The sequence below is a fragment of the Argiope bruennichi genome, chromosome 5, assembly GCF_947563725.1.
Source record: "Argiope bruennichi chromosome 5, qqArgBrue1.1, whole genome shotgun sequence".
Taxonomy (NCBI): Eukaryota; Metazoa; Arthropoda; class Arachnida; order Araneae; family Araneidae; genus Argiope; species Argiope bruennichi.
In genome coordinates, this window is record NC_079155.1 from 81616340 (window position 1) to 81632577 (window position 16238).

The window sequence follows — 16238 nt, forward strand, 5'->3', positions numbered from 1 at the left end:
GTTCAGTGTAGTATTTCGAAAAAAATATAATGCATCGAAGGCTTCATAAAATTTTGATTAAAAGCAACTGAATACTGTAGATATCTTATTTAAACATATAGTACAATTGCATTTAAATGAATTACAATTAAATGAACTATGCATATTCGATCACTTGGTCATAAATGCGACTTTTGCCCAAGCATTACAATTTTTCCTATTTAAAAATATTTATTTTATTACAGAATAAATAAATAGATGGGAATATTTTAGTATAGTTTATAAATAAATTTGCAATCAGTCTCATGTATAATCTGATCTATACATATATTTTATTTGTGTAATTTAAAATAATCGATAAGAAGGAAGAAACATTTTATCTCGAATTCCTTTATTTGTTTTGATTGCTATTGACAGATATGAAAAACAGTTTTCACCGTCTTGTTTCATAGGAATTTTGTTTTCTCTTATTTTCTTTGACATAACAAAAATTTTCAAAATTCTGAGATTAAAGATGGCCGTTCTTGCTGGTGATGGAAAGAGTAATGAAGGAACCAAAGAGCCGGAATCGCTGTGTCCAGTGGTAAAAATCCTATTTTTACAAGTTTTTTGCTCAAGATTTAAAATACAATTATTTCGTTTATACTTTATTTAGGTACAAAGAATAAAAGGAAGGAATTGTATTGTTTGTTTATGAATAACGCCTGCTTCGGGAATTCTATTTTATTTTTGTATAATTTCCACTATTCAGTCATAAAACTTAGATTTACATATATATCTGTAGGTAACATCTGTTGTAGTTTTTCTGTATGCTTATATATATATTTATTTATACTGATGTCCCTATTGAGGTTGTAGTCGTTCTTGTTTGATGCAGTTTTTATTATTATTATTATCCATTTAATAATCTGACAACGTTATAAAGAATTAGTATTAAATACTATCTTTACAGATCATGTTTGTAAAAAATTTCTGTTTAATTCCTTCATATTATAATTGCTTTTAGAAATATATTTAGAGCATTACATAATAACTGGCCCATATTTTAAACTTTCTCTAAATTTGAGATTAAAGCAGCAAAAAAAAAAAAAAAAAAAGTTTTATTTTTAATCAAGTATTTATTTAACAGCATTAACAGAATATCTCCTATAAAATATTAGTTCTAACTTGAAATTTATTTTTTTTAAAAAAAGCTGCAATATGAAATTTAAATTGTACAACAGAAATTGCCTTTGTACAAAGTGAGATACTTTTGAAAATGCTTTAAAAATATAAATGATTGTTTTGGTATTGAGGATTGTAACATTCAATATAAGTATTTTTGATGTGGGCATTTAATTTTTGTTATAGGTTTACTCTAGTAAATAAAAAGTTGATAAAATTAACAAAAGCTTATTTTATCTAAGTCAATTAATTAAAAGTAGTTTTATATAATTACAGTATAACAAAGATGTTTATTTCCATAATTCTGCATTCAAATGGAAGAAAAATAGATGTGGAACAATGCTATTTTTTTATAGCTACTTTTACTTTTTCAGGAAAAAGAGAAGGCAAAATCACCGCTTCGCCAAAAATTAGAAAGCTGGTTGAATAAGAATATGAAAATTGAAATGACAGATGGAAGAGTTTTAATTGGAATATTTTTATGTACTGACAGAGATAGAAATGTAATTCTTGGATCTTGTGCTGAATATTTACAAAATGAAAGTAAGTAGAACCATACGTAATATTCTAAACATTAGTTGTAGATAATTATTATAATATCAAATTTGTATTTTGCATTTATTTTTAAATAAATATATTGAAAATTATATTAAGGAATATTTATTTTAAGTATATTTAGATAGATAATCTTTTTTACTTTTGTGAACACTTACCATTTTTTCCTAAAATTTATACAACTGAATATTCCACTACATTGTTAATTCTTTTTAACCAGATGTGTAAATATTTCTAAACAAATTTTTTATGCATTAGCCTTCAGAATGATATTGCTATAAATGCATAATTGTGCTGCAAGTACTAATAATGATTTACAATTCTCTCTATATATATATTTGATCTTTATATAACTGTTTATTCAAGAGTCAAAAGCAGATATAATATATTGTTGTCAACATTGTTGTCAACATTTTCAGAACCAAATTTTAATTTTCTTTTTATGTAATAATTCTATAATATTTTTAATATATCAAACACTTTACTAAAACGCTATTCACTTGTCAACCAATCATATATATGTTTTATTTCTTGGTATTATATTTGGTATAATTCATTATTTTAGGAAGTTTGGCATTTCCCCCCTTCCAGAGTCTTTATTGTGTCTGACAAATTTAAAGTAATTATTCATAATCCCAGCAAAGCTATTTGGTAATCTGAATATATATGGGAATTGTGTTTAGAATCAATTTTTATAAGCTGATTAATTAATGCATATAGTAAATCTATTCTAATATTTCTGTTAATACAGTTATACCTATTTTATGTTTTAATCACCTCCCCTTTATTCATGTTTCAATTATATTTCTTTAGAATTAGTATACATTCTAAATTCTTTACCACATCAAATTGGATTTTACTTTTAAAATTCAACTTTCCTGCTTTCAAAACAACTGATTTCACAAGTATATAAATTGTTAACAGAGTTTGCACATAATAAAAGATTTGTTGGTTTCATTTTATATGGGTGTAAAGCTTGGAATTAATATGGAACTATTAAAAAATGTTTGATTCAAAGATTTCAGTAAAATTTATCTAATCATCAAATGTTTTGCATTTGATGCAGCTACTTATTTTCGTATAATTTAAAGTATATATACAACTTTTTTTTATATATATATCAAAAGCCTGCATTGATTGATCTGTAGTGAATTTTAAAAAGATCACACAGTATGCATTGTTATTGTTTGTCTTTGTTTTACAGTTATTTAATTTACGTATTTTTAAACTAATGTGATTCATAGATATCATTTAATATAAAAATATTTGGAATTTCCGAATATTTCAAAGGCGAAACAACAATGCATTCTCAAAACCAAAAGAAGCAAATATAGAAATGTAATTTCAGCTACAAAAATTTAAGATTTCCTAAAATAAATTATATATATATCTCAAAATTAATTGAGTGTTGATTTTATTAATTAAAAATTTGTGATGTTAATAAAAAAAATCATTTAGGTGAAGAATCTATGGAAGAACCCAGAGTGCTTGGCTTGGCAATGGTACCTGGTCACCACATTGTGTCTATAGAAGTTGATAGTGATTTGGCTTCAAATGTAGAAGTGCTGTAACAACATGTACATAAGTCATTTGTCTAGAGAAATATGCTTGAAAAAAATATTTTTATTTGTACAAATATAAAATTGATATATAAAACTCTCTTTTATTTAAGTCCATACTCTTTGATGAGATTATTGGCAATAACCAACTTTTGAATTTCACTTGTCCCCTCATATATTTCAGTAATTCGAGCATCTCTGTAATGTCTTTCTGCAGGCATGTCAGACACATATCCCATTCCACCAAGAATTTGGATGGCCTGAATAAAAATATTAATGCACATACATTTTAATACATTAATGATTATACATATCATAAATCCATAATGATATAACAAAATTAGATGCCTATGATTGTTTTAATTAATAATCTATTGGATGACATACATAAATTTATTTTACATTGCAATGCATTAAATAAAAAAAAATCATGAAATTTACTCTTTATATTCTTCTAAAGTGCAGGATTTCCTCCTCATAATTTTATTTAATAATAAGAATTTTTGTATAAAATTATCAAGTATTGATTAATATTTAAAACACTAATGCTTACATTATTGTTGTGTAATATTTTCCTAAGGTCAATAATTTTAGACAATTTATTTGCAATTATCTGAATTATTTATTGAACTTTCAAGGAATATTAAAGCATTGCTGAAAAATTGAGTTACAAAATACAATTAAATAAATATATATACATAAATTAATAATAATTAATAATATAATTTATTTAATAATAAATATTAAATAAATATACATACCTGATGGGATACAAATGTTGCTGCTTCAGAGGCTGCTAACTTAGCTAGTGCAGCTTCCTGAAAATACATTTATAACTAAATTAATTCTAATATTATATACAGGGCATTCTTTCTTATTGTTACCCAAGACTTAACTTCTAAACCATTCAAGACTGTGATATAGTTCCCATTTGATGACTGTTTTAAAATAATTAATTTCAAGCTGTTTGAATCAATAATGTGCTGCTTTTAAGAAAAAGTAAAAACAGTCTGTATTTTTGTATAGTACTCAAGTTATGTTGATCATACTTAATATTTCTGACGCACTAATATTTTTTTTTCCAAAAAAAAAAAAAGTTTTATTTTTTTGAAATAAAAAATGATCCATTTAAAGTTTGAACATCAACATTTTAAATCATTTCGATGCTTGTTTTTAGGAAGCTCATCCAATCAACGGATTTTGGCTTCCTTGAAGCATCCATGGATTGGCCTAAAATAATGAAATTCAAAGCATCATAAATTGTATAGTTTTGATTTTAGGAGGCTAGTTTATTGTGTGTGTGTGTGTGTTTAAAATGAATGTTGCTAATATTTTAGAATCTGATTTTTCCCTGAATTCATGATTTTTTCAGCAGAGCAGTACATTTTTTTTTTGAGTTCAAACTATATCAAATATAATTATTTTTATTGTATTTTCTTTGTATGGAAATATATACCTATCTTTAATTTTTTAGAAATTAATATGATTAAAGTGGGTACTTTGTATAATCTTCATGCAATCTATAATGCAGCAACATTAGTTTAAAAAATTAATTTTTAGTTATTTTTTTAATACTAATCTTCAATATACTTTAAAGTTAGTACAAAAATTTCTATATTTAGCCATCATACTTTTGTGAAATTTTGTCTTGCATCTTTCAACATTGCAGCTTTCCATGTCAGCAAACGTGCACTTTCTATTCTTAGTTCCATGTCAGCTAATTTCATCTAAAAACAAACTGTATCTTAGTATGCTTCAAATATATTGAAATTCCAAATTATATATTATAATCAGAAATACCTGAATGGCTTGTAAATTGAGAATAGGTGATCCAAAAGCTTGTCGCTGGGCAGCATAATGAATAGCACAATCAAGAGCAGCCTGTAGAACATAAAGATACTATTTAAAGGAACTTGCTTTTGTAGTATAACTTGAAAATTCAGAACCTTTGACATTATTCTAATCTTCTTCTTTTTCTACAACATTTGATTGCTGAATTAAATCTTTTACTGAATGTGTGCAGTGTACAAGAGAAGTAGAAAGAGAGAGGGAGGGGGAAAAAAAAATTGATACATTGATGAAAGTTTTTGTTTTTAAAACAAAACCTTTTCATGATGTGTCTGTTTTAGTTTTAGCATTATATATTTCAATGTCTTCTCTTGGAATCATTAATTTGTTTATAGAAGTTAATAATGCAAAATCACAATTTGACCATTTTAGCATTTAAATTATTGCTCATGAAAAAAAAAAAAATGCTTTCCGAAAAACAATTCTTAAGGAATATTAACTAAAATATGTTGTGAAGAAAAATCTTTATGTAGCCAAACTAATATGCATCATAAGAAAACTTTCAACAAAATCAAAAATGCAGAATATCATTTTCCTAAGTAAAGTGTACTGTAGATTGAAACTATATTATTGTAGTCTCTTGCTTAAGTATTTAAGAAACACATTCATTTGCAAGTATACCACATTTAGTCAATTGACTGTACACATACTTGTGCAAAAAAAAAAAAAAAAAAAGGTTCATATTCACAAACTAAATTTTTCACAAGAAATCAATGCCATTTATAATTATATTTAACATGTACTAAGCCTTGACAGAAAGCAAAATTCTTTCTGAATAGCTATTATATCAATAGTCTTCTAAACTTAAAGCTGTAGCATGATGTCATCACCATAACTTTTTTCTAGAACAAGGTCAGGTTCATTTTATATCAATCTCAATGGCTTTAATATTTGAGTAGATATTTTTGGTAAGTTTCACTAATTATCAAAACAAAGAAAAAAAAAATTAACATTTTTGTATTTTTTTTTATGGGCTTTATGGAATTGTAGGGAAAAAATTGTTTAAGTAATTGCAATTAAGGTGGCATTTGAGTAAGCAATATGAAGATCAACCATTTTTTAGTGATAGATAAAGCTAACATATATAAGTGTTAAGTGTTTTTTAGAAAATTAGTCACAATTTAAAAAAAGTGTAAATACTTCCACTATGAAGAAATCTATATAATCAGATTAGTAAAAAAGCATTAATTATAAATAATTTAATTCTTGGATGAAATTACATAGGCAATAATTTCATTAGTTTTTTCTCACTTAATATAAAATTTCCATTCTGTATAATTTGCAGTAAGAACTATTTAAAAAAAAATCTGAAAGTATAATTAACAGATATAAAACTTATAATGAACAAAATTATTTACTGAGAAAAATATGAAAAAGTTTATACCTGAGCTATTCCTAGAGCTTGGCCAGCAATTCCTATTCGTCCAGCATCCAAAGTTGTCTGCAAACAATTATATTGGCACTCAATAAAATACTTTTAAAAATTTAATTTTAATATTAATAACTTCATGTCTGAGTCATTGCTCAGCAATTACAATATTTTTTTATAAGCAACTATTTTTACATTTTGAAAACAAAAAGTAATCTTAAAATGATATGACTATGGTAATTTTGATATGACTATGGTAATTTTACAAAATTTAACATTATTTTGAATGAAATAAATCTTGTCAGTTTAAATATTAAATGTAGAAGTTAAATTATTTGTAAATAAAATAAAAGAACATTTGTTTATCTTGAGAGTAGTTATATGATTACAAACAAATAACCATTTTGTTGTTTTGTATATGGTATCTAATGTGTGCCTAATTTGGAACTTAAAATTGAAACATTTACAATCTATTACATAAAAGATATTAAGTATTGCCTATTTTAAATGAATCATTTACAGCATTATTTACTAAACTTTGAAAATTATTAAAATAAGAAAAATTATAGATATACCATAGCAATTTTGAATCCATCACCAAGTTGTCCTATAACATTTTCTTTGGGGATACGGCATTCTTCAAATATCAGATTACAAGTGGAAGATCCCTTTATGCCTAATTTGTCCTCTTTCTTTCCAAAGTAAGCCCTTTTATAGGTTTTGGCACAAGGAAACAACTGATACCTTTATGTTTCTTCGCCTTATCAGTTGTAGCAAAAACCTTAAATATATAACAGACGATTTGAATTACATTTGGACAGGCAGAATAGCAAACAATGTTTTTTAAAAAAAAGAAATAATAATAATAATAATAAAAACTATGACTAAACTATTTTTGAAAGAAATAATCATTGGTACAGATTATATAACATATAAATCATTATTTAATAATGTTATGATACTGTTTTAAGATATTTTGCCCATAACTTTAAATTACTTATGGAACTCAAAAATCTTATACAACAAACCTCAAAATGCCATTTTAAATAATTAGATGCATTCTGCAGTTTTTCTCAACCCCTTATAGAGATACTAATTCTTATGTTTCCACAATAGTAGTCAATATATTCATTACAAATAAAATGAAAGAAGAGAAGAGAATAACACAATTCAGTAAGGGATTACAAGAGAGACAGGTCACTTTAATGAGGAGTACTAATTTATAACAACTGTATCAAAAAGCAAAAATTTTGTTTACAGCATTAGTACTGCCCATAAGTAAAAGATTAATATCAGAATATAGAAATTTTGACTTAGTACTGAATTAAACCTATAAAAAGAAAAGAGTATATTACAAAATTCTTAGAAAAATAAATGCAGGATAAATTTATTTAATTATTTTAAGTAGAAACAATAAATATGATGAATTTATTGTTGTTTTATTTAGTAATCTAAATTTACTTGAAGTTAATATTTGTTTATTTATTAGCATTTTATTTTAATTCCATTCATTGATTTTCAATAATGCATAATATCTTATACTTTATTATTCAAACATATCGGCTATGTTAATTTATGTCTAATTTATTACTGACAAGGGTGATTAAAAAAAAATACTTATTTTTAATTTGAAAAATCTGATAAAATTTATCACCCAAAAAGAAAACATTAATATATATATATATAAATGTACATACATCAAATTCAGAAGAAATAAAATAATGTTTGGAAATAGAAGGGAAAAGATAAGAAGAAATTGTTTTCATTGTATGCCAACATCATAAAAGATTGGAATGTCCATTATCAAGCCACCCAAGTGGCAATATATTTGCAATTCTTTAGAATATATTCTACTAACATGAGATTAAAAGTATTACATTTTTGCAGAGTAATATGAAAAAAGGGATATTTTATAAGATTTAAATAATTAATAATTTGATTATAAAAAAACACAGTAAAAGAAAGAAAGAAAATTACCACAGCAGCATCTGCTTCATAACCATTTGTAATCCAAGCTTTTGTTCCATTTAAAACCCAGCTATCCCCATCCAACACAGCCAATGTTGATGCAGCTCCAGCATCACTGCCATTTCCTGGACATTGAGTTATTTAATATTTCGAAAATATATGTTTTTCATAGAAAATACTAAAAATTATGTTGAAAATTATAGAACATATAACTTATGTCTTCATTTGAAAATTGCATTGACATTTATTTATTATATTTTTGGATTAAACCTTGTTATTTTTCCCCCCTTCAGAATGTTGACTTAGTAGTAATTAATGCATTAACAAAAAAAAAAAAAAAAAAAAAAAAAAAAATCTCATTCATCAATTATCCATAAATTTTAAAAATTAGAATATGTAGAAATAATGGTGATGTTTGCTAAATGTATGCTAATCATTATTGAGAATGAAAAGTTAATTGTAGTTCTAAAAGAAAAGCTTTACCAATTTGCTTATTAAATACTTTTATATTAGAGATCTAAACAGGAATATATATATATATATATATGGCAGATTTTCATAAAATTATTTTTATTATTATTATTATTCAGTGTGAATGAAAACTGAAGATAAAGACAGATCAAACTGACAGTATATAAAAGGTACAACATTTTCCATTACAAAAGAATAACCCATTTCCAGTTTTTACATCGCTAGATAGATCTTAAAATGCAATAACTTTCATTAAACTGAATATCAGTTGGTAGTACCATTAAACTTAACATGATTGAACAAATAATCATTTTTCAATGTTGGTAAGTCTTGCTATCATATAGTTAAAATACAATTTTCTGAAAAAATAAGTTTTATTAATTTCTAAGTATTATTAGGACCATGTTCAGAAATTATTTATGTTCATGTAATGATATAAATTGTACCATCTCTCTTGTACTGTCACTGATTAAACACAGGAACAAATTACAATTTTAAATTATCAAATATATTATTAAAGGAAATCAGTAAAATAAATACAGCTTTTTTTTTTTTTTTTTTTACCTGGTTCACTTAATGCAAAGCAGCCAACTCTGTCTCCATTTACAAAAGGTTTCATATATTTTTCTTTAAGTGGGGCACTTCCAAATTTTTGCAGAGCACCTAAGTATAATGACTGGAAAAACAAAAGGCAATTATAAAATATTTCAATCGTACTAAAAACTTTGGAAAGTAAATAATAAAATTGAGAAAGAATATACCTTACATTATTTACACTCATGACAACACCACAGCTTGCACAACCCCTACTGATTTCTTCCATAGCTATAGCATAAGCTAGGTAATCCAAAGCCGCACCTCCATCTTTTTCTGGTAAAGTGATTGCCATTAAACCTAATTCGCCCAATTTTTTAATCTAAAATAAAATATTTGATAAAGTGAAATGCTTTATATTATACACACATACATATCTTCAAAAATGAGCAAATGGAAAAATGGAAATGGAGCTAAATGGAAAGAAAATTTATATTTTTATATGATAATGCTTAAAGTACAAATAACTTTTCAAATTAGCTTCATATTTCAAATCTAAATCTTTAATTATTTATAATTATTTTATAATTAATAATTAATTATAAACATAATCAAAATAGCATAAAGAAAAATCAATTGAGTGCTCTTATACATAATTAAAACAAACAACTTACTTGTTCTTTAGGATATATGTGTTCCTTGTCAATCTTGGCAGCAACAGGTTGTAGTTCTTTTTCAGCAAATTCTCTGCAAGTCTTTTGAAGCATTTTGTGAGTTTCTGGTAAATTGAATGAATTTGAAATAGCTCTCAATCCAATGGTATGTTTCATTACATTGTGACCTAAAAATTTATAAAGTAAATTATAATCTAAAGTTAATAAATTCACAGAAGAAACACCCTAAGCTAATTAAGAAGTAAAAAGAGAGAAAAGACAGAACATACGAAGGAGGAGAAAAAGTACTACTTTTTAAAAATTAGATTACAAACCATAATATAATTTTAACCTTCTAAGATCATTAAATAAGTTAATTTTTAAAAAATCATACCTCTGCTTAGTGTTTAAAAATTTAACAAAAGTTTCATTTATTTATTAATTAAATTAAAAAAATTTTAACTTATAGACAAAAATTTCATTTACTGCAATTTGAGCAATCTCCCTTTCTTTCATTGAAGAAATTAAAAACTTTCAGAAGATAAACTTGGCATTGATGACCTTTTGCAATTAAAGGTCTTATACATATTTTTAAAATCAAATATGAAATTATTTACTTAAATCAAAATATCAAGAATAAATAATAAATGCCATATAATAAGATAGATTTGTTTTAAAAATACACATTAATTTTAACTCATAAGGAAAGGTGAATATACTCTTTAAAAATTAGTGGATCATAAATATACTAATTATGAGGAAAGAGAAGCACATAACTAAATACCTTAATTTCTCCCTCAAATAGCAAGAATGGCATTTAAGAGGAAAATATAGCACTATTGCTCAATGATGGTGTAATATTGCATAATTCAGAAACTCATTAAAACTAAATAATTAAATAAAATAAGCAAAATTATTTAGAAATTATAAATTTGCTTAAAGTACATTGCAATTGCAAAACATTTTTACTAACTGATCAATACTATAATTTTTAAAATTTATTAAAAAAAATACAGAATGCCATTTTAGTAAAAATGTTTAATGCATATTTCTATAGACCAATCACCATAAAAAAAATGTTTTTCAGCTGACAAATATTCTTCATGTCTAATAATAGAAACATTAATCTTATCTACAAATCAAAGTGTGTACTGATATACAGACAAGCTACTCAGGTTGGTATGAGGAAAAGTGCATTTTAAAAATTTATCTATATATATATATCTATTTATGAATGCTATATTATATATATGCTGTGCTTCAGCATATATATAATATATGTGTGTGTGCTTCATTGCTATATATTGTGCTATATAAGTGTGTGTGCTTCACTGCTAATTACTAAAAGAAAATGGATACATGTTGCAATAAAAATTAATTATAAGTAATAAAAATTCTCAGTAAAAAACATTTAAGAATTTTTCAAAAAAAGAAGTGAGTGGGCATTGATGAGTAAAAAGTGAGTAGATATGTGAGAAAACATTTTGAAATGAAAAAAGCATGCATACTTATATTCTAAAATATTATAAATAAATATGCAATAATAGCAAATAAATTTCATATTCATCAAAAGTAAATAATAGATTTATAAAATACACAAGCACCAGTAACTTTTCAGAAAATACTTAAGAAATGAATGTACCAAAGTACAATTTAAGTCTTATATAACAATGTACGAGATAAAGTGTGATTCTACACAGATATATTAATATGATCAAAGAATACACTCATTTCTCCCTAAATACTAGAAAACAAACAAAAGTAAACAATTCCAAGATCAGAAAAACAATTATTTTTGGAAGAAAAAAAAAAGTTAAAACTGGATGACATCAATTTTATGTGCTTAAGTTTCGAGATAATGCTTATCCTCAAAATATATGACAACTTTTTTAACGATATATATATTATTGGGAAGTTATAAAAATTACCTAAAATCCGAACTGCAAAGCTCGCTCTTGATAGCATTTTTATTATTTTTAAAATAAGTTCTAAAAACTATTATTTACAAATTCCTGAGACAGTTTCTACTCTTTTTCGCCCCACGTCTGGCTGTAAACTGTAAACAAGTTGATTTGTACGGACTAGACGTTAAACATAGCAAATGGACAAAAATGATCCTTGATCCGAGCCAATGAAATTCATGCAAAATCGTGCGTCATCTTGACGTCAGAAAGAAAACAAGCAAACGGATATGGCGGTAAACAGGAGTATATGGTATTATTAAACTGAACTTAACATCAAATAATAATGGTACTAGCGTTTTATGTGAAATTCTGAAAAAATTCTGGTCCAGCCAAGGAATACGGTTTAGATTTGTCAACCAAATCATTGGCATAATTTGAGGAACATGTGAGGAAAGACTTCAGTGAGCTTTTTAAAATAAGTCTTTGCTGCTTCATTTTTCTGAAGCGTTTTAATTATGGTGTATTTTTTCTATATAAATTGATGAATTTTCATTTCGAAACGACTTTGTTGCTCCAAATCCCAAAATTGTTGTTTCAAATTTAATTTAGAACGATGATAAAAAATATTTAATTATTATGTCTCTGAATGAAAAAATTGTGTGTCAGTTTTGTGCTAAGACATTTCAAACATTTAGCAATTGTCGAAGGCATGAGAAAAATTTTCATGGAAAAATATACATGAAATACAAATGTACTGTTTGTGAATTTTCATGCTCAAAAAAATATGAATTAAGTGAGCATAATGTTGCAAACCATGCTAAAGCATCTACTCCAGTGCCAATTTTTTCACCATCAGCAAACCATACAGAAACATCTACATCAGTGCCAATTTTTTCACCATCAGCAAACCATACAGAAGCATCTAGACCAGTACCAATTGTTTCTCCATCAGAAAACCAAGTAGAAATACCTAAACAAATGCCAGTGCAATTACCACCCATATATCTCTGTCAAATCTGCAAAAAGAGGTTTTCAACAAAGAGAAATTGCAAAAGACATGAAAAAAATTTTCACAAATTTTTGCATTGTAAATATAAATGTTCAAGTTGTGAATTCTCATGCTCGATGAATGATGAACTACTTGAACATATTGAAGTCAATCATACTGAAGAACCTAATCCCTTGCCAGTCCAGTCCTCACCAATATATTCATGTCCTCATTGTGGAGAATTTGTTGCACTTATAAAGCATAAGAGGATCCATGATACATCCAGAATTCCAATCCTCTGTTCCATCTGCAGAAAATCCTTTTCCTCCATTCAATGTTGTAGGAGGCATGAGAAAATTTTCCATGCAAATTTCAAAGAAAAATTTCCCTGTGCTGAATGCAAAAATGTCTTTTTTATTAAAAGTAAACTATATATGCATATTAAAAGAAATCACCCTAATTTATTTAAAACAAATGAAAGCTTGATTTTCAACTCTTGGAGTGATTTCAAAAACTGGAAGACAGAAACTGAACTAACGACTTCAACATCTTATATAAGAACCCGAAGGCAATATTCTTCTTACACTACTATGTATACGTGTCACCGTAGTGGATATTTCAGCTCTAAGAGCAAAGGTCTTCGCCATATAAAGTTGGCAGGATCATGTAAAATAAATTCTTATTGCCCAGCTTTCATATCTGTTAAAAGTTGTAAAGAGACAGGCCAGTTGCATGTGAAATATTTTCCTACGCATGTAGGCCACGTCTTTGAAGTAAAACATCTTCGGCTGTGTGACAAAGAAAAGGAGAAGATAGCTGGTCAATTGATTACAGGTGTCCAAATTTCAAATATTTTGAATAATATTGCAGGCACATCTTCGCCAACTAAGCGTTTGGCAGTAACAACTGCTCAGGATATTAGAAACATTGCAAAAAAGTATCAAATAAATGGAGATATCATTAGAAATGAAAATGATGTTCTCTCTGTTGAGGCATGGATACATGAAATGTCGGCATTGGATCAGAATCCAATATTAATGTATAAATTACCAGGGGAAGGCAGCTCTGAATTTCCTGATTTAGAAAAAGAGGATTTTATCTTGGGATTTATGAATGAAGCCCAGGAGGAATTGTTTAAAATATATGGAAATGAAGTGTTGTGCATTGATTTTACTCATGGCACAAATAAATACAACATTCAACTGACCAGCCTGTTAATTAAAGATGATAATTGGGAAGGCTTTCCTGTTGCTTTTTTATGGAGTAACAGGCAACATGAAACAGTTTTTAAATATTTTTTTCAAAAAGTAAAAGCTCGGGTTGGAGACATAAAAGTTAATGCTTTTATGTCTGATGACTATAAAGCCTTCTATAACACTTGGTGTGCTATTTTTAGTAAACCAAACTTCTATGTTTTATGTGACTGGCATATAAAAAGAGCACTAAAAAAAGTTTAACATCTGGAGCAACTAAAGTAGTAAATGAAAAAATCCCTGAAATTTTAAATAGATTATATGAGCTAATTAACGAAACTGATGAAGCCACATTCAAAACTTTATTAAATATATTTGTATCTAAAATCCTTTCAGATGCCGACACATATAATTTTGGTTGTTATTTTATCAAAAATTACTGTAACCGAACAGAGCAGTGGGCAGCATGTTATTGCATTGATGCCAAAATCAATACCAATATGACTGTGGAAAGATGGCACAAAGACTTAAAATACAATAGTGATCTGCAAGGAAAATGTGGAGGACGATTGGACAAAGCTATACACAGCTTATTGAAAAATTTAAGGCTAAAGGTATTAAATAGATTGACTTCTATTCAAAGAGGAAAACTAAAAAAAAAAATGTGTGTAATTAGAAAAATGCATAAAATTGCTGATAAACTGAAAGAACATTTCCAAACATTTATTCAGTCAGAAAATATTTGGATAATCACATCATTGTCTGAAGTGGGAGAAACCTACAAAATTACAATAAAAAATCTTGATTCAGAACATAATTGCAATTTGGCTTGCAACATCTGTAATATATGTCTGCATAAAATTACATGCACATGCCCAAATTATACTATCAAATACAACATGTGTAAACATATTCATGCATTTTGCTTAAAAGAAAGGCCTTTTTCTAATCTGCAACAAAATGGAATTTCTAATTCTCCCAGTACTGAAAAGGGAATTAAAGAAAAGCCTCAACATGAAACACTAGAAAATTTAAAATCCAGTGCAACATCTTTAATAATGAGCTTTATACCCGAAATTCAGGAATATTCTGAAGAACAGTGTAAAGAACTCATTAAAGATTTGTCAATATTAAAACATAAATGCAAAGCCATTAAAGCTGCAGAAAATTCTCAAAAAAGCCTTCCCCCGGTGGCTTCTACTTGTAGCAATTTGAAAAAAATTACACCCCAAAGAACATTCCCTTTGAAAAAGAAAAAACTTGTAAAGAAATTGCAAGCAAACTACAAGCAAGCTGATACTTTAAGTAATATAATTTTGTCAAAATCTGAGACATATGAGGTACCAAGAGCTAATACAGCCTCAGATCACGCATATTTTAAAAATTTGTAATGATTTGCCTTCTAAGTCAAAAAGAAAAGTTGATTTTTAAATATTATATTAAGGGTTATTGTATATTTTTTATTCACAATTTATTGTGTATACTTGTAGTTTCTAAAATTGCATTGCGAACACGGCTTCAAGGTTTCTCAATTTTAATGTATGTACTTCTAGCTTCTGTTCCTTGAACGCTGATTCAAGCTTTTGTAATTTAATATGTATATTTCTAGTTTTTGCATGAAAATCTGATTTTAAGGCTGTAAACTTTCAAGTTTGAAGTCAAGGTAAATTATATATGTTTACTATCTGACTTTCTTTTTATCCTGATGTAAATAAATTGTTATCTGTATCATTGCTTGAATGTTTCTATTATGCTAAATATTTAATTCGAATTTCTAAGTAGCAGATGCTTTTGGCTATATTATGTGCTGTGCCTTTTATTTTCATCAGTATGTATATAAATCATTTCACAAGCATTCTTATTTTTTTCTGTGTAGTTGCTTGTATAAAGTAGCAAATTTTGATGAAAAAGACTTCAGAGTTTCTCACTTTTAATGTACATACTTCTAGCTTCTGTTCCTTGAACATTGATTCAAGCTTTTGTAATTTAACATGTATATTTCTAGTTTTTGCATGAAAATCTATTTTCAGGCTGTAAACTTTCAAGTTTGAAG

At 26.5% G+C, this 16238-nt stretch overlaps 3 protein-coding genes across 3 annotated transcripts; 2 read left to right on the top strand and 1 right to left on the bottom strand.

Annotated features, from left to right (window-relative positions):
• The first annotated feature begins 364 nt into the window (after positions 1-364).
• Positions 365-3374, top strand: LOC129968923 (N-alpha-acetyltransferase 38, NatC auxiliary subunit-like). The gene is made up of 3 exons (XM_056083270.1): positions 365-562; positions 1518-1686; positions 3157-3374. Exons 1-3 carry the CDS (start codon positions 494-496, stop codon positions 3267-3269), a joined length of 351 nt encoding a protein of 116 aa, XP_055939245.1. The 5' UTR covers positions 365-493; the 3' UTR covers positions 3270-3374.
• On the bottom strand, positions 3302-12188 carry LOC129968921 (short-chain specific acyl-CoA dehydrogenase, mitochondrial-like). The gene is given in 12 exon segments (XM_056083268.1): positions 3302-3517; positions 4019-4075; positions 4889-4984; positions 5058-5138; positions 6490-6546; positions 7050-7174; positions 7177-7255; positions 8452-8567; positions 9478-9589; positions 9680-9829; positions 10122-10288; positions 12029-12188. Coding segments are annotated over 12 exon segments (1233 nt in total). The 5' UTR covers positions 12066-12188; the 3' UTR covers positions 3302-3361.
• Positions 12189-14669: 2481 nt separating this feature from the next.
• LOC129968922 (uncharacterized) lies at positions 14670-15898 on the top strand. The gene has a single exon (XM_056083269.1). The coding sequence runs from the start codon at positions 14686-14688 to the stop codon at positions 15574-15576; it is 891 nt and encodes a 296-aa protein (XP_055939244.1). The 5' UTR covers positions 14670-14685; the 3' UTR covers positions 15577-15898.
• The last annotated feature ends 340 nt before the right edge of the window (positions 15899-16238 follow it).